This window comes from Anoplolepis gracilipes, chromosome 13, assembly GCF_047496725.1.
Source record: "Anoplolepis gracilipes chromosome 13, ASM4749672v1, whole genome shotgun sequence".
In the NCBI taxonomy this organism is placed as follows: domain Eukaryota; kingdom Metazoa; phylum Arthropoda; class Insecta; order Hymenoptera; family Formicidae; genus Anoplolepis; species Anoplolepis gracilipes.
Window position 1 is genome coordinate 6,986,872 of NC_132982.1, and position 19,103 is coordinate 7,005,974.

The 19,103-nt window shown below is 32.3% G+C and overlaps 3 protein-coding genes across 7 annotated transcripts in view; all 3 read right to left on the reverse strand.

The window, feature by feature from the left end:
* Window positions 1-3,779, reverse strand: part of Pect (phosphoethanolamine cytidylyltransferase) — a 42,804-nt gene extending 39,025 nt beyond the window's left edge. For all 4 annotated transcript variants that reach the window (XM_072904896.1, XM_072904897.1, XM_072904893.1 and 1 more), the window contains exons 1-4: window positions 3,554-3,779; window positions 1,846-1,983; window positions 605-784; window positions 72-498 (exon numbers count right to left, since the gene is read on the reverse strand). In XM_072904896.1, coding sequence (XP_072760997.1) covers window positions 72-498; window positions 605-784; window positions 1,846-1,983; window positions 3,554-3,600 — 792 coding nt within the window. In that variant the 5' untranslated portion in view covers window positions 3,601-3,779. The remainder of the gene's footprint in view (window positions 1-71; window positions 499-604; window positions 785-1,845; window positions 1,984-3,553) is intronic.
* Window positions 3,780-6,038: 2,259 nt separating this feature from the next.
* On the reverse strand, window positions 6,039-11,597 carry LOC140672603 (uncharacterized). Of its 2 annotated transcripts, XM_072904889.1 has the most exons (8): window positions 11,403-11,423; window positions 11,128-11,242; window positions 9,709-10,913; window positions 9,418-9,477; window positions 7,140-7,370; window positions 6,832-7,008; window positions 6,521-6,687; window positions 6,039-6,368 (listed from the first exon to the last, which is right to left on the reverse strand). In XM_072904889.1, coding segments are annotated over exons 2-7 (1,824 nt in total). In that variant the 5' UTR covers window positions 11,130-11,242; window positions 11,403-11,423; the 3' UTR covers window positions 6,039-6,368; window positions 6,521-6,538. The 2 variants fall into 2 exon arrangements, 1 of the variants encoding a protein (XP_072760990.1); XR_012047924.1 differs by lacking the exons at window positions 6,039-6,368; window positions 6,521-6,687; window positions 6,832-7,008 and adding an exon at window positions 7,792-8,737 and having other exon boundaries at window positions 7,315-7,370; window positions 11,403-11,597.
* Window positions 11,598-12,502: 905 nt separating this feature from the next.
* LOC140672602 (uncharacterized) lies at window positions 12,503-19,090 on the reverse strand. The gene is made up of 7 exons (XM_072904888.1): window positions 18,793-19,090; window positions 17,720-17,980; window positions 17,403-17,640; window positions 16,779-17,059; window positions 16,190-16,683; window positions 14,326-14,568; window positions 12,503-13,989 (listed from the first exon to the last, which is right to left on the reverse strand). Coding segments are annotated over exons 1-7 (1,851 nt in total). The 5' UTR covers window positions 18,795-19,090; the 3' UTR covers window positions 12,503-13,657.
* Between the last annotated feature and the right edge of the window lie 13 nt (window positions 19,091-19,103).

The window sequence follows — 19,103 nt, forward strand, 5'->3', positions numbered from 1 at the left end:
GCCTTCATATGGGTTCTATTTATGAAAATTCACTTTAAATATCCCGAATGATCAGAGTGGAGCAAACTCACCTTACATGCCAACACACTGAGAACTCGCTCGTGAAGGTTCATAATGGGATGATTGCCACATTTGTATCGATTAACAGCTGGATCCGTGTGTAGTCCGACTATGAGATAGTCGCCCTGCTTCTTAGCGACTTCCAGGAAGTCCAAGTGCCCCACATGGAAGAGATCGAACGCACCTGCCACGTACACAATTTTATCATCCGGCTGCGGACTCTTGCCGTCGCTGAATTGTATTATTTTCTGCGTGGTCGGCAAAAATTGCGAACAGCCCGTCCACGGACTTCGGGCGGTTCTATCTTGACCCATACTCTTGCTCGGTTCTCTGTCGACGCTGTACTCGTTATCGCCCTGTCGAAAGTGCTGTCGCGTCATTAGCAACATACGCCCTACAAGATCGGTCGTTGAAACGCCAGCTGTTCGTTGAACTTCTCTGAAATATCACATCTCTTTTTAGTAAAAAAAATTGTATTATTTTTTAGAAATTTAATTGAACAGCAAATTGATGTATTTATTATTCTTGCTAAAGTTTACTGTACCTATAACGACCGGCTGCCTTGACTAAATGGTAAGTATCCACACCATCAGCCGTCATTGTGATATCATCGCCATGAACACAAAAATCACAGTTATACTTGTCTAATGTTTCTAATGTAGTGACATAAGGCGCAGCTTCGACTACTTCGTCCACCCATTTAATGCCACGCACCATTTTGTACCTAAACAAAATTTCATATATTCATTAATATAATTATAAAATTGCTAATATCATTTTTTTAATGATATAATTATTATTATTTATTTTGTTGTATCTATAAATAATTATTGACATATACACACAATTGTGAATGAATATATACATTACACAAATAATTTTTGTTTTTATTTTAAGAATTGCATGTGCATAATTGTTGTGTCTGTGTTTATACATATGATATCCACTATCTAATTCTCAATTAATATCGGAGAAAGTAACTTATATAAACATGGCTGACAAGACAAGGTTCTTTCTTTCTTTACAATAACGCTGCATTCTTTAGCCACAGTTTTTCTATGTAGACACTGATTTAAAAAAAAATGTCAAGGTTGCAAAGCAAAGTTTTTCTATCAGTTCTGACAAGATTATAGCGCGCTTTAGAATACATTAACTTTTTATTCTCGGCACATAATGATGACTAGAAAACTCACATAAACATTTTTTTACAATGATTCAGATATTTTTCAATATGTCGCAATTAGAATACAAATCATTATGTAACCGCATGAATTAATCCACAAAAAAACACATTGTTTTCTAATAAATATGTTGCGCTTTTTTCTTTGTAAAAATACATAATATAAAATATAATCTAAAAAAAGGATAAAATTAAATATTTAAATGAAATTAAAAAGGAACGCTACAATAATATAATTAATAATTACAATGTCATATTAAAATATTTAAATAATATTTCTCACTACGTTAAATAATTAATATGACATAAATAATTCTACATAATTATGATACATAATGTAGGTATATATAATAAGAAATAATAACAATTAGAAATTGACACACGTGTAGAATTATAAATATTAACTATACATAGAATTTATAAAATATCCAAAATTAAGTACAAAATGCTCTAATCACTATACTAGTGCTGTGTTTCAAGAAGATAATTGCGGAATTTAAAAGATTGAATAACACATAATCACTAACTGTAGAATAATAATCAAGATCGTGACTAGTCATTACGCCTTATGTAATTTCCTTTAAGAAAGCAACAGAATGGGATACCTTTCTTGTTCGGTAAAGACGGGAGGGCCCTTATGCCTCGTAATCTCTTCATCATTGTGAACACCCACCACCAAATAATCTCCTAAGGCTTTGGCTTGCCTCAGGGAATTTGCATGCCCGAAATGCACCATGTCATAACTGCAACCAATGACATTTTATTCATGATATAATTTATATACAATTAATAAAATTATTTCGCAATTTATCAGAAAAACTAGATTAACAAGAAAAATCATTAAACATAATGTAATATAAAAACAAAAATTCGAAACACACGATATAATTGCGAAATCGAGATAAAATTAAAGGAAAATCTAAATTTTTTTATCATCGCAAAACTTTCAATCTAGAACAAATAAAGTTAAATTTAATTTAATAAAAATTTTATAAAAATTTAATTTAATAAAATTTAATTAAAAAAGTATTCTCTCAATAATAGACCTTGAACGTAAAATTGCTTTGATATAATTATTATACCAGTCACATGATTCGTGATATCGTAAAATATAAATTATATGACGATATGATTACACACAAAGTGTTTCATTCGCCTGCTTTTTTTATCACTTTTATCAAATTAAAACGCGTTGTCATTTTAAAATGAATAAACCAAAAAAGTTTCGAGAAACATGTTATATATGAAATTTTCAAGAAACGTGTTATATACGAAATTTTTAATTGACAGAAGTACAACAATATATTTTAAAATTAATATATTCGAAGTTAAATAACTTTGATAAATTAACTCATATTTGCATCTCACCATCCAATTATACGTATATTTAGTATAAATAATTAAAATACGAATTTACATACAAACAAAACGAGTTGTAACCGAGGCCTTGAATTCCGAGAATCTTGTGATATCGTAAAAAAAGTGTGCGGCAAATAAATCGTGAATATTATAGAAACTGCGATTATGCTTTTTTATATATTTTTAATTGCGATTTTTAATCGCTAATCGATTGCTCCGGTTTAAACGATTTTTTTATTACTGACATTTTTTATAATCGATAGGAATACTTATATGATTTCTCTTTATTCGAAAAAATTACAAAGTAAAAAGTTTCACTCGTATTATGATTTAGAATTCAAACGAAGCTTTCGGTACTACTGGATGACCATTTGACATTCATTAGTGGTCATTCCATGGTATGCGTGCCATTTTATCAAAACATGGAGCAAGAATATGTATTCTCTAAATATTGTGTCATGGTGAACAACTGGCTGTGAACAGATACCGTTGATAATTTCTCATATACAAGCCTGATTTTGATAAGCCTACTCGTAATAAAACTATCTCTCCCACGTTTTATGAAAAAACGAAGAATGGAAAATATTCTTTCTCTTTTTATCAAGGCTTTGCAATTTGTTTATATAAAACTATAACGATTATATATTACCGAGATATATTAGCGAAGTTTAAAAAGAAATTCGGAGCATTAACTCATTGTGAGAAATTTATTTCACTCACAACGTCGGAACGAGGCCGTCTCTCAAACGACAAGGTAATATCGATTGTTCGTGCGTTCCTGCGAACGCTATACGACAATAATACGAAATCTACGCGCGGCGCGACGCCGAAAGCGATAATCGACACGTGTCAGTCACTTTTATCAGCCGGCCGGGCGTCAAGGCAAAGCGCGTTTATTCTCGCATCTTCCCGTTCATTCACGAGCCCAAAAAAGAAACCCTCGTCGATACTCACCACCCATCGCACCAAACGCGAACCTCTTTGCGAGTCTCCTCTGTCATGATGACCAAGCGTCGTGTTTCTCAATACACAAACTACCGTTTCTCTTCGTCGCGTCGTGGCAAGTGACGTCCGAGCTGTAAGTTAACCTCGAAGAGAGGGAAAACGGAGAGAGAAAGAGATAGATAGGGAGAGCGCAACCGCCACGGTGCCCTCGTGAAACCGACTGCGCGCGTCGCAGTTTCACACGTCGCCTTTAAAATCCGTCGCACATACCGCCCCCGCGAGTTGAGATCACAAAGTAGGGATATTTCAATGTGTTGAGAATTTTATGAAACACGCGAAAATGAGATATTACCTTCCTACCGCTATTGTTTCGTCAGTAAAAGATAATGTATAATTGCTGCATGACGTAAATTTTCCTCGTCGAAAGATTTCATATCGAAATAATTTCAGTTCCAATTGATCGTTACATTTCTTTTCTTAGCAAAGAGGACTCGATAAAATTAATCGTGCGACCTCCTAATATCAATATATATGTTAGGAATACATATAATTACATATAATCGATTGAACCGAATATTCGACAAATTATACGTTATACCATATTTCGTAAATTTTATCGTATATTATTATATATTGTAATAATTGAAATATACTCGTATTCATATTAAATTATTTCGTCCACAGAAACGCTGGATTTTATTTACGATTCTGTTTTACAACTTCTCATTATTCATTACCTCCGTGGATTCTAATTTTAATTTATTATGAATACGAGATTTAATTTTTCTGTTTATAAAGACATACATTTATGCATGAAGAACAAGCTACTTTCAATACAGTCATTAGCATAGTATATTAGGATAGGATGAAATCACAGAATTATTTTTTGCTAACTGATCTTGATAGAATTTCGAAATTGATAGTGCAAAATAAGAAGAAAGAATACGAAATGGTATTTGTTCATTTCGTTTCTTCCGGTTTATATTCGTCAAATCTTACTTCTTACTCTGTACTACTGCCATTATAGACTGTTCTTTAATGTGTTTTAATTGCATTTGTTCCGTAAATATTAATACTATTACGTCTTGAGGTTTTTGAAATACAGATATTAGAATTTTGTTTAAAAAAAAGAATAACCCTCTCATTCAATATCATTTGAACCTAATTTTAAATAATATATAGAGGATGTCCGGTAATTGGTGAAAAACCTGCTAATGGCAGATTCTTGAGATTTTTGAAAACGATTTTTCCTTAGCAAAAATGTCGAGGCATCAATAATTTCAGAGTTATAAACGATTGCAAAAACAGGCGCTTATCGCAAACTAAACTTTGAAGTTGAAAATCTATATTTTTCAGTTAATTTCAGATAGAGTCTACTCTAATAGAATTTTAATTTAAGGCTTAATTACAAAGATATATAATGATAAAAATTGGAGACTTGCAAAAAATGTCTCTCGATACTTTCGCTGAGAAAAAATCGACTCCAAATGATCTCAAGAATCTAATAAGTTTTTTCACCAACTATCGGACACCCTGTATATATTTAAATAAGTCTCTTAAAAACTGCATTTGTATCATTTAATTCTACCATTTTTATAATGAATGTTTAATTTTAGGTTTAAATTGATGTATATCCATATTCTTTCTTTCTAAGATAATGATGAAAATATGGCATTTTTATATACATAGAACAAATCACGCATTCCATTGCAGCAAGTAACCGAAGACTCGATTATCGCGGAAAAGTAGGCAACATAATTACCAGACATAACAAATGGCTCATTCATTCGCGATAAGTTATGTATTCGACCGAGAATCGGAAAGCAAACTCTGACCGGATCGTATGATTCTCGATAAATATCGGCTCAACCAATCAATGAAGACGGTCTTTTCACGCTCGATAACGAATTAATAATTCTTGATAACGACATAATAGAATTATTAACAAGTGTCACTTTAGATAAGATACTTCATAGTAAGTCTACTATAAAATATTACAACATATTATCACAATCGCATTCATATGCAATTTGTCAAAATGCGTCATCATACGCAATATATATACTTAATGCATCCAGTGAATATCGATTTTACACACGATTTACGATTCATAATGTACTTTTATATAAGCACATCTACAAAATATACTTGCTCTGTGGTACAAGTTGATGTAATTTTAATGCTCTATGTAAATAGATTATAAAAAAAACTCAGAACGTTATCACATTTGTTTTTGACTTGTGGTTTCGTATTTTCCTAGAAAATTACGTCTGTTTGAAATATTAAGTACTTATTTTGCATACAACTTTCCTTTTTTGTCTCTATTTCAATTTGAAAAAATTATATTGTTATACGTATGTTGTAATTTAAAATTGCAAAAATAGGATATATATATATATATATATATATATATATATATATATATATAACATTAAAAAGATAACAAGGAAATAGAAAAACATTTACATAAAGAGTAACCCAAGTTTCAACACTCTTTTTCAATATCATTCCTATACTATTTTATTGAATATACAGCAACAAGCTGATCAAATTGTTTTAATACTACATCATTCGGCAATTACAGAATATAATTGACCGCTTAAATATTAAAGATCTATCCTAAATATGACTGATATAACTAATTGCGATGTTAATTAAATAAGCTAATGGAATCTTACGTGTATTAGGAAAGGAAAAAGGTGAGTGGTCAAGAAGGTGAGAATGTATGAGTAATCTTCCGGAACGATTCTCGGTGACTCTGGGTTTGTCTGGCGTCTCATCTGCGTCGCCAATTGCTATTATTCCCTGGAGCCTCTGGAACATTCTTGTACAAACAAAAAAAAAAAAAAACATAAAAATAGGCAAACAACAAATTATCTATTATCTTTAAAATAATTAATTTTTTTCTAGATAATTCTTTCTTACAAATAATACTTTCTATGTTTGCTTTTTTTACACTACACTATAAATACTTACTTTTTATCATATTTAGAATTAATAGCCATTTTGTTGCCTATAACTCCCTCCGCTATATCCACCATTGTTCTGGCTATAACTGCTAGAACCACCGCCAGAAGTTCCGCTCCCGAAATTGTTTTGAGGAAACGATTTACTGTTTCCGTAGCTAGCTCCGCCCATGCCACCTACATGAAACAAATATCATATTTATAAGTTACAACGTTATCAATTATCGCACAACTTTATCAATCTATCGAACGTCATATATAATTTAATATAAATGTAATGTAATGACAAACATGTTGATAAAAATTTTTTTTAAAACCTACCACTACTGCTTCCGGTCCATTTGTTAGCGCGATCATTCGCGCCGCTACCGGAAGAACGATCGAATCTTCCTCTATCTCCTGCATCGCGACCTCCGCGAGAACCTCGCGAACCGCCACCGCGGCCCCCGGATCCTCGTCCGCCGCCACCACCTCCGCTACGTCCACCATATCGTCCTCCTAATCATCAATTAGTACAATATTAGAAATTGAAAAGAGAAGTTAAAATTTATATCTTTTTATTTCCAGATATAAAGTGAAATTTTTTTTTATTTAAGCATTTTAAATCTTGAGAAAAGAATAATACTTACTCTTATAAACGCCAGGATTTCTAGATAATTCGTATAATTTCGGATTGACAACTTGCTTAGCCTCTTCTAGAACTTGAATCAAGTCACTAGCCTTATGCGCATTATTGGGTGTGAAAAAGGCGTATGCAGTTCCTGTACGCTGCGAGCGACCCGTACGTCCAATACGGTGCACATAGTCCTCAGAGTTGGACGGATAGTCCAAGTTTATCACAAATTTGACATCCTCGACATCTGTGAGATGCAGTGAATTAAAATCGCAGAATGCAGAAGACGCTTGTTCCTTTGTGGTTCAATTAACTTATAAAGCGAATCAGTTCAAGCATTTTACCAGAACGTTGCCTTTTGCTAATGGAATTAAAGAATCTGAGATCTGTAATCTTAAATTATTAATTTTTCTGCACTAAATCTTAAAACAATTACTATTACAAAATATACAGGATGAAATAAATATATATATTTGTCACCTGTTTATTTTTGCCTTCTTCAGCAATTATTCTACACGGTTGAAATTTTAAAATAACTCAAATAAGAACAAACAAAAATTGTTTTAAATAGATGCTGGTTTCACAAAAATAAAATAACTTTAGTTCCATTTGCAATTTGCACATAACACTCAAGTTGACCACAAAGAGCAAGTCTGCATGTTAATTACCTGTTTGCGACTAGAGCTGGAAATGTAAATACATTTTTTGGAAATGTAGAGGAATCAGAGCTCAGATGGTTCTCATGGAATTCTCGCTTCACGTATTAGCGAGCTCTACATTTTTATTCTTAGAGAGGCAACATTACACCCTTCTCTCCTGCACCAAAGTATGGATCTGTGCTGGCTATTTCGAAATTTGGTCCTTGTACATTGCTTCGGTGAAGAGGTTGGAACACCAAGTGAGCAGCTTGCGTTCTCCACTCAACCCCCACATGTACTACTTCCATCGAATAATTAAGCATCAAGACTAACGCACCGCAATATTGTGATGATTCTCTTCCTCTTCAATACCATAATTATTATTAGTAATAAATATATCATTATGTTCCACATTTAATTATTTGTCCTAAGATATAGAATTTCTGTGCGCGACACGATCCAAATTAATAAATAATATAAACATACAGAAAACTTATCAAAGAGAGCGTGTTATAAGAGTTGTCTATTGCTTATATTGAATTCTTGTGAGACAAGATGCGATTATATGTATATATGTATGTGTGTGTGTATATATATATATATATATATATATATACATACATATACATATGTATATATGTATATATATATATTATATATATATAATTATTTAGAATAATATCACAATTAATGCAGAGCGCAACTTGATGCAACTGTTACAATCTAATGTAACCGGTAATATTTTTTTTTTTTCCGTGTTTTAGCATACGTGCTAAACGTCCTAACATCACGCTATTATTTTCCATACTTTGGACCGTTAGCAGGTACAGAGTGAGAGTGTTTTCGAGAGTGGCAAGGTGGCCGAGGCACAGCGTTAGCTTGTTGCGAGGGGGCGGCGACCAGCAGTCACGCCCCGTTCAATTACATTTTCCAAAGCTAGCTGCAGAGTTCTAAGACTCCAGACTCGCATGTGCCTCTGAAAACACATAGAACAGCACGTTAATACCAGACTGACAAGACTTGTTTCTATCTGAGTACAATCGGAAGAGATAAACCTGGCTACAAAACCGCTTACCTCTGACTCCCTTACTCTCTTACTCTTAAAGCTGAAATATTTTGACGTTCTTTTTTTTTTATATTTTATTTATATACCCGCGTGTATCGTTTAAGTTCTATTGTGTATTATGTATAATCGTTCGTATATATGCGAAAATATTAAAAGAACGTCAAAATCTGCCTATATATTAATCTATAATCTAGAAGAAGTCAAGACTTAGAAGAAGTTAACAGAATAGTTAAAACTTATTCCTTCATTATTCATATTGCTGAAAAGACAATATTAATTAATTTATGCGCTCGAATGCGCACAAAGGTTTCGATTAATTAGTCGGCAAGAAGAAATAATTAGATAATAAAATTAACGAAATAAAAAGATGTCAATGATAAAATCAAAACGGGGTGTTTAATTCCTGAAATTCCTTAAGAGTAATTGAATTATCTCCAAGCACACTTGTATAAAAAAAAAAATGTAATGTCAATCAGTCTGGCACATGCCGTTATCCGTTGCCACATACAATATCACGATTTTCACAAATGTGAAATAACCATCGCACCCTGATTCTTACATGTCATACCCATATATTTGTAAATTCTTACCTAAACCTCTTGCCGCCACATCCGTAGCCACTAGGATAGCAGACCTGCTATTCCGGAACTCTAAAATAATACTCTTATATTACAAATTACATTACAGCTTTTAAAAGCAAATAGCTATATTTTTAGTTTTTTTTTCTTTCAAGAAAAATATGGAATACATTATATAATTTCAAAAAATTTTGCATTTTTTAATACAATTAGACTAGTTTATGAGAAATAAATTTAAAATATTTACAACTAAAAATATTATTTGCTTTTCATATATTAAAGGATCGTAATAGTAGCACTCACGATTTAATACATAATCTCTTTCTTGTTGACTTTTATCTCCATGAATGCCAATTGCTTGCCATCCGTATCTATTAATGGCCCTTGTTATATCATCTACTTTTCTTTTAGTTTCCACGAATATTATAGTTTTATTTTCTGGTTCGTTTGAAATTTCTTCCAAAAGTTTCATAAGTTTACCCTCCTTCTCATACTCTTCGCACACATCCACAATTTGCAAAATATTATGATTAGCAGATAATTGTAGAGAGCCAATATTGATTTGTATATAATCCGTTAAGAACTCCTCCGCGAGATTACGCACTTCCTTCGGCCACGTCGCCGACCACATGAGAGTCTGACGGTCGGGACGTATTTGTTCTACAATTTTCCTAATTTGTGGCTCAAAGCCCATATCTAGCATCCTATCAGCCTCGTCGAGCACTAGATAAGTACATCTACGTAGATTCGTAGTACCCCGTTCCAAGAAATCTATAAGGCGACCAGGAGTGGCGATGCAAATTTCTACGCCACGTTCTAGATCGCGTGCCTGTGGGCCTTTCGGGGCACCTCCAAAAATGCACGTGTTTCGCACTTGAGAAGACATGCCGAAGTCTGACGCTACTTGCTGAATTTGTTGCGCTAATTCTCGGGTCGGTGCCAAGATCAGGGCGATTGGTCCATCATTTCTGCTCAATCTGGGCTGATGATTTATATGAACGATCGCCGGTAAAATATATGCCAGCGTTTTTCCCGAACCCGTTTGAGCTATACCGACCATATCACGACCGGATAGAGCAATGGGCCAGCCTTGCGCCTGAATTGCGGTTGGCTCGCCGAATCCCTGTCTACGAATCTCATTGAGAACGTAGTCCGGGAAGCCACCCTCCTCGAAATAAATATTAGGACCTGGAACGTTGGCTCCCTTTACGGTGATTTCTTTACCGGAACGATAAGACTCGACCGCGTGAACATTTCGTCCCATCACGTTGGGATGCAGTTGATAGAAATCCTTTCTAAATTGTGGCAGGCTGCTCAGGTCCCATCGCGGTTTACGTAAACGCTCCCCGGGCTGTCGATTCTTAAAGTTGTTACTTCCGAAATTATTTTCTCGATTCCCACCGCTGCTGAATCGACTGTTTCCTCCGCCACCATCGCGTCCACCAAATCGATTGCCACCACCGCGTGCACCACCTCGCCTGTCGGACCGTTCGCGTTCGCCAAACGCCCTTTTTTCCAACAAATTAAAATTAAATTAAATATATCATAATTACTTTTAATAATTATAAATTAATTTCTTCTCAATCGTTCGCGACAACGAGGTCTCGCTATTTGCAAAATGGCGTACAAAGTTAACCGCGAGCACAAGTTGTGGAAAAATGAAATGATAATGGAACGAAAATGGAAAAAGACGATCTCGCATCGATTTAGTCGATTACTTACATTGTAATAAGAAAATGCGTTGCTATCTTCGGTGCAGATTCCTTAGTGTTTATTGAGAACAGTGTGAAATATGACCCAAAACGACGGTGATTGATTTACTGTAGCAGGCCCTTCGCTGAAAAGAGCGAGAATGGTAAGAACAGGATGCTGACGTCACAGCGTCATGGCGTCCGACGAGAAATAGTTCCCTCCGCGAATCGTAATTATAGGCTACAAGTACGATTCGCGGAGAAAAAAAATATTTCGCGTAATAATTATTTTTTCCTTTACATTACTTGATTGCAAAGTCGATCGTTGCCTCAAACACACTGACGAATAACGGAAAGACAGAGAATTAATTATGTGCGTGCAACGGTCTGAAAATTAGGCAGAGATATATATAGTGAAATTCCCCTCTCTTCCGAAATCCCTCTCGATCGAGGACATGCGCAGAATGAAAATTTATCGTTCGCGCAGGTCTTTCACTTCTGCTTTCTTATCACGTGATCATATGAAAAAAGCAATATAAAAATTCCTGAAGCTTCAAAATAAAATTTCTAAAAAAAACAGAGATCTCTACTATATAAACTAACAATAAGACGATTTTCAATTTTATATTGTTAGAGTGACAAATTATATAAGTGTAATGAATAAAAATTGCGCTTAATTAAAAACCTATAATATATATTCCTATACTATTATCATAACATTTTAAATTTTAAATTATTTGTTCTCCATTAATTGTTTGAACTTTAACGAATCTAGTCTATAAAGATATAGCTAGTCGAAAACAAAAGTGAAAATACATAAGAGATTATGTATTTCATGCTGCAGATGCAAGGAAAAATTCTGTATATTTTTCCAAGAAAGCAGAAGTTAACTTTATTAATCCGGTAACATAGAATCATATAACAAATAATACACGTCTTTCAGATAAGCTCGAGCAATTTATCAACAATGTACTAATAATATATCACAGTTATTAAAAATACTTGTTAATTTCCATGTATCACAAATTAAAAATAATCATTTATTCAATTATTAAATAGCAAATTTGACTGTATACATATTAGTTTTTGCTGACATTATAAAGCCTCTTGTGCATTAATTTAGTCAAGTATAAAAGCAAATATTTTATAAGTATCTTAATCATAATAAAATGTCCAACATATATTCTGTCAAACGTGATAATTTCTGTCAAATGTGATAATTTGAATTAAGCATTTGCTACATACTAAACTATCTATTATGCATATATATTTTTACATTATTTTGTTTATGACAACCTTTAGCATCTATCATGCTTACTAATACATTCAATCAAATTTGCTATAAAACTAGACTCACAGAGCATTCAGTTCCTTTAAAATAAAAAAAATGTAAATCAATATTCATATACGTGGTGTCAATTACATTTCTTTCCACAGATTCATTGACAAATTTTTATCACATTTCCTTAGCCATGTTTCAATGGCATATAACAATAGCAGTTATTATCAACACTAAAAAATCTTGATAAATTAAACATTTTTTTATACAAGAATTTAAATAAGCATTAAGTAAGCAATTAAAATAAACTGTTAATAATAACACTATCAAACTATAAAAATTAAATAAAATTAATAATCTTTGTTTTCCGAAACAGAAAAAGAGAGAGAGTTTCTTTTAAGGATAATTGTCATAGAATTTATCACAAAGATAATAGCAAAATATATTGCAACAGTAAAACATATAAGTAATAATAACATAAAACATACTTTACAATATTAAATTATTTTATAAACATCTTTGGTCAAGTATTGCACACAATTATATGTGACACGAACATCTTTAACTCCAACTTTTTCTTCATTCTATATGTTGTATGTATATAATAAAATATGATTACTTACTCATTATGATCAAACAACGAAGTATAATATATATATTTTAAATCAGGTTAATACAGAATTAGTAATTTTGTATATATTACTTGGCGTCATTTTCTATGTAACGTTTCATAAAATTTATAAATAAAATTCTTATCTACTTGCATATGTAAAATAGAACATAAAATAATTATTTAAACAAAGAAAGTATAAACACTAATTTTTGAGTGATTGCACTCTAATATTATGTAGGAACTCATTTTCTCCTGTTCTTGTTAAATATTGATTTGTAAAATTAGTTGCAAATGCATTAAAATCGTGTCAAAGGCTTTCTTTAGCTTTACTCACTGCAAATATGCATATGGATGGATATACTACATGTAACAAATACATTATCAAACAGATAAATCGACAAATAAATTGTCGATTTACAAATATTAATCGACTATCATTCACTTGATTAGTATACTGTAATGTATACCATCATATATTGATAATTTCTTTACTTTTTATGTAATTTATTATTATTTTTTTTTTGTTTTCTTATTTAGTATAATTTTTATGTCAAACCACGACAGGCTTTAATCTGTGTATATCCAACCAAATTCACTATAACTAAACATGTCACATTTCACATATCATCGAAAAGATTATTACATGCTATCGATCGTGTAAAAATGCGATTAATAAGTTGTGCTTCTGTATGGATAACCGCTTCCATAGTTATCGCCGCTTCCGTAATTTTGAAGCATACTTCCCTGTCCATAGCTTCTCTGTGTGCTATATCCATATACTGTGCTTTGCTGACCCAAAGAAGAACTTTGTTTCATACTGCTATAATTATTATAATCCGTCCCTGAATAAACATTCGAAGAAGATTGATAAGAACTTCCGCCGCGAGTAGAACCTCTTCCTCTTGTCGAAGTAGCTCCTCTTCCTCTACCATCGATATTGCCTCTTCGACCATTACCCCTCTCAGTGCCATTACCAGCAGAAGTGCCAAAACGTTTTACACCTTATAATAATGTAGATATGAAATATATACTGAATATATGATAGTGAATATACATTAGTATACAATCAAATTTCTCTATTTTAGATTTTCTTATTTTTTCAATTTCTTCAATTTCTTATTCTAAGAGAATATTATTCTAACATTCTAAACGCTTATAACAAAAGTAAATATGAATTAAAAAGCAAATAAAAGATGAAAGAAAGAAATCTTGAATAATTTCATGCAGTGACATGACAAGTAGCGGAAACAAAAATAATTTAACAAGATAATTTAAAATAATTTTCTTCTTTTTTTTTTTTGAATAAAGAAATTCGATTTTAATATAGGAAGAGATACCTCTGCTACTGAAATTTCCTGCCTTCGCCATTTCCGCCATTTCACTGAGACGTGGATTGACATTTTGCCCAGCTTCTCGTAACACTTCTATCAAGTCTCCGGCATGCTTCATATTGTGGCTCGTGAAAAACGCGTATGCCGTTCCGGTTTGTCGTCTACGCCCAGTTCGACCGATTCTGTGTATGTAGTCTTCCGATGAGGATGGATAATCGAAATTTATCACGTATTTCACATCATCCACGTCTGTGAAAATGTCATGGAAAATATTAGAATTGTTGATGTTAATAAGTAATTTTATATGACACTTTTTCCATAAATATACACATATATATTCTGCATACTTTTCGGATAAAAAATATATTTTAATACTTTGTAAATCAGGGAATAAATTCACATATTCTTTGTTTAATTACAAAAATATTATCAAAAGTGCACTTGAGTATAAAAGTTTATCAACCCTTGTGGTATTTATATATATGAATACATATTATTACAAAGTTGTGTGAAAATGAGAAAAAATAAGGAAAATAATTCTATATAATTAAATGCATATATTGAGGTATAAAAAGTATAATGTTATTTTGGTAAAATATTATTAATATTAATATCTGTATAAGAATTTAGTCAATAAAACAAATTTAGGCACCCACCTTGTGCTTGGACATTCCGATGTGAAATCAGCAAGAACCGACCCTGTTTGTTTTTAAAGTGTGGGGCAATTCTGGTTGCTTTTTTATGGTAAAATACTGGTGGCCTAGAGATTAGACAGACACAGCGGTTGTGTCTGGTTTGGGATAGAGGCAGCAATTTAGGGTTTAAGCCTGAGTGCATTAGTTTTCGATAGGCATTGTATATAAGAATTTCTTAAAGTTAGAGGCACTTGTTAAAAAATATAGTAATTGCATTTTTCAAATTATCGAATTATTTACGAATTATCATGATTATATAGTTAAAAATTATTTTAGATGTAAGAGTTTCTAAAAAAACTCTAGTTGGCTCTTTAATATCAAGTAATAACATTTAAATACAATTTGTAATCTATTATATATCACTTAATATGTATTGAATGTTACTATAAAATTTATTTTACTATTCTTCAATAATGAGAAAATTAAAAGAGAAGTTAAATATATGAATCTATCCTTGGAAATTGTGATAAAATATAAGCAAAAGAAAATAAAATAGTCACTGTGTCTGCCCAATACTGGCAGTACACCGCGTTGAGTTAGGGTACTCTGTGCCTCTGAAAAAGAAAAGCAGACAGACTTAGTGGTAGCTTGTGTGCATTTTTTCAGAACTCTGTTCTTACATATATTATTATCAAACTTAGTAAAACTTTAACATTGAAGCTGATCATATATCAATAAAAAATATATCATGAATAGTAGCTCAGTTATAAATCAAATATGAATGTAGAGAAAATGTTTCTGAACTTTTGTATAATAAGAAATCTAAATTGGCTAAAAATTAGGATCTAAAATCTTTAAAAAATAATGGGATTACATTAAAAGGTAAAAAGAGATTTATAAAAACAACAAAAAAAATAAAAGAAAATAATTTAGTAAAAAGGAAAAGATTATTTAATATATACATAATTACAAAACGAAAAATTGCATATAGGAGCATAAACCATATAAAAAATATGGTAAATTTTAAGTGATTTTAATGATACAATAAAGACCAATAGTAATAATAAAAAGTTCCAATGCATCACACACTGCTACATACACACAGCTGTCGGCTGGCCTCACTATACAACGCATCACTGGCTAATCCAATAAGTGTTGCCAATACCCAGTTTAACCGTAACTCTTCTAGTGCAACCTACATCAAAGCGTAGTCGAATAAATAGAGTTTTACTTACCCAAACCTCTAGCAGCTACGTCGGTCGCAACTAAAATCGGTGCTCTTCCACTACGGAATTCTTGTAATACATGATCTCTTTCTTGCTGATTTTTATCACCATGAATACTCACGGCTTGCCATCCTTCACGTCTAATATTTCTCGTGATATCGTCCACTTTACGTTTAGTTTCCACAAATATGATGGTTTTATTTTCTTTTTCAATACCAATTTCTTGAAGCAGTCTATACAATTTCGAGTCTTTCTCGTATTCGTGACAAACATCAATGATTTGAGTGATGTTGTGATTGGCTGATAGGGTCAAAGAGCCGATATTAAGATGAACATAGTCCGTCAAGAAATCCTCGGCGAGGGCGCGAACTTCTTTAGGCCATGTCGCCGACCACATTAAAACTTGTCTGTCGGGACGTATCTGCTCAATTATTTTTCGTATCTGAGGTTCAAATCCCATGTCTAACATACGATCTGCTTCATCAAGCACTAGATATGTACATCTAAAAAATACAATAAAATCATATTTAAATAACTGTATATTTCTTATAATCAATCTATCACGATATATAAATCTCAAATTTAAAACTGTACATACCTACGTAAATTTGTAGTTCCTCTTTCTAAGAAATCTATAAGTCTACCTGGAGTAGCAATGCATATCTCAATGCCTCTCTCCAAATCATGTGCTTGCGGTCCTTTTGGCGCACCACCAAAGATACATGTGTTTCTTACAGCTGCTGTCTCTCCAAAACAATTAGCTACTTCCTGAATTTGTTGAGCTAATTCTCTAGTTGGAGCTAAGACCAAAACAATTGGCCCGTCTCCATTGCTTAAGCGTGGTTGATGTATGATATGCACAATTGCAGGTAAAATATACTGGAAAAAAAATTTTTAATGCTTTAATACATACATACATATACTTATATATTCAAATTATATAAATATATATTATATTACATAATTATATATTATATAATTTGAATAAATAAATAAATAGACAAATAAAAATACATATATATATATATATATATATATATATATATATATATATATATATATTTATTCAAATTATATAAAATCTATATTATAAAGTTATTTGCTATAAAGATATATTTTCGTTATTAAATAAATATGAAAAGTAATGTAATAAAATTGTTTTCATTTGTAAAAACTACATAGATTTCAAATTGTTAAAACACATATTTCTAATTCTACTCACTCCAAGTGTTTTTCCAGAACCAGTTTGAGCAATTGCAACAAGATCTCTACCACTAAGGGCAATAGGCCATCCTTGTGCTTGAATTGGAGTAGGCTGCGAGTATCCTTGTCTACAAATACCCTCCATTACATAGGGCGGAAAATTTCCCTCTTCAAAGTATTGTACAGGATTAGGAACAGTTTCACCCTTTACAGTTATTTCTGCATTCTCACGAAATTGACTTACTTCTTCATTAGATCTAAATTTAAAATTTAAATTATTCAATATATGTGCAGATTCACTGTGTTTATCACATTAATTATTTAACCTTAAAATACCTATTTCTAACTGCAGGATGCTCTATATAAAAATCTTTGCGTAATGGTTCTAAAGTACGAAGATCCCAGTTCACTTTCCTTAAGCCACTACCAGGTTGCTTTCCCTTTAATCCACCTCGTACATTACTAGCACTTCCTCTACCGAGTGTAGGAAATCTGCTAGCAATGTGTCCACGTCCATTATCACTGCCTCCTCTGGTAGTACCTGTCCTAATAGTGCCACCACGACGGCCTCTACCCTGATCTCGGTCACGAGTAAACCTAAACATTTATGTATGTTTGTAGAACTATGAATTTTAATAAAAAGTATAATTTATATATATTATATAATAAAATCTATTCAACAAATCGTAGTTTATTGAACTAAATTTAAATAGATAAAATTAATAAAAATTCCAAATTTAGCTTGACCAGTATAAGCTCTGGTTATTTAATCTTAATATCAAGCACAGAGAGCATTATAAATATGATTTACATAGTTAATATAAAAATTTGTATGTCTTATTTTTCATTACAGACTAAATCTGAGTCTAAAGTATTAAAATAAATGTGGCATAAAAATGATTTCGTTATTATGTATAAACTATTAAAAAATAAATCAGTTTGAGACTGAATTTTATAAAATATTAAAAAAAAAAATTTTAACTACATATATTTCCTGTCTCTTTCTTTGGCTCTGTTAACGGATGATTTTATCAAGAACGATTTTATAAAGAACAATGTAATTTTAATTATCTTTTTTTTATAGAATAGTCCATTTTATGTTCTCAGAGAGGGTCATCGGTCTCGATAGAAATAAAATCAAGCATACATTTTTGCGAGCGGTAAAAATTCATGGGAAAAATGCGATTGTGTGTCGAGATAAACAAACAAAAAAATATCAATTTAGCTAGCAGTCAATATCATGCATAGTTTCCGTTATCGATTATTAACGTTCGCGACGAGACCCCGCTGCTCGTACGACAATATTCTTCTACGAAGAATTTCGCGGACATTCCGTATGTCTCGGAAGACAGTTGATTGTTGAGAGCGACCATTTCGAGTCCTGTACGATATTGTCATCGCGTACTTACATCGAAAAGCACGAATATCTCCTTGCTGGTAACGGATGATTCTGCTACGGACGGTTCCACAAGAGCCAATCGATGGTTCCAATATATACGATATATCTAGGGGGGATCTAAATCGTTCGTAAAATTGGATTCTCAGCGACGGATGAATCTCGGCGATTCGATCGAATTAATTAAAAGCTGACCGATATTACGAGCAGAACGTCAAGAACATTTGCTCATCGCCGGCAAATCGACGGATCGAAATTAACAGGAACTTCCGCAAGTAGTTCCGTGTAAACCGTTTCCATGGCAACCGCGGCGGAGGGATACGC

Excerpts from the sequence above, each read along its gene's own strand:
- LOC140672603 (XM_072904889.1), bottom strand. Across the intron at positions 9,478-9,708 it reads AAGAGATTATGTATTAAATC|AGTTCCGGAATAGCAGGTCT; the intron begins GTGAGTGCTACT and ends GTATTATTTTAG. Across the intron at positions 6,688-6,831 it reads ATGGACCGGAAGCAGTAGTG|GTGGCATGGGCGGAGCTAGC; the intron begins GTAGGTTTTAAA and ends TGTTTCATGTAG.
- LOC140672602 (XM_072904888.1), bottom strand. Across the intron at positions 17,641-17,719 it reads CATCCTGCAGTTAGAAATAG|ATCTAATGAAGAAGTAAGTC; the intron begins GTATTTTAAGGT and ends TTTTAAATTTAG. Across the intron at positions 14,569-16,189 it reads CGTAGCTGCTAGAGGTTTGG|ACGTGGATGATGTGAAATAC; the intron begins GTAAGTAAAACT and ends ACATTTTCACAG.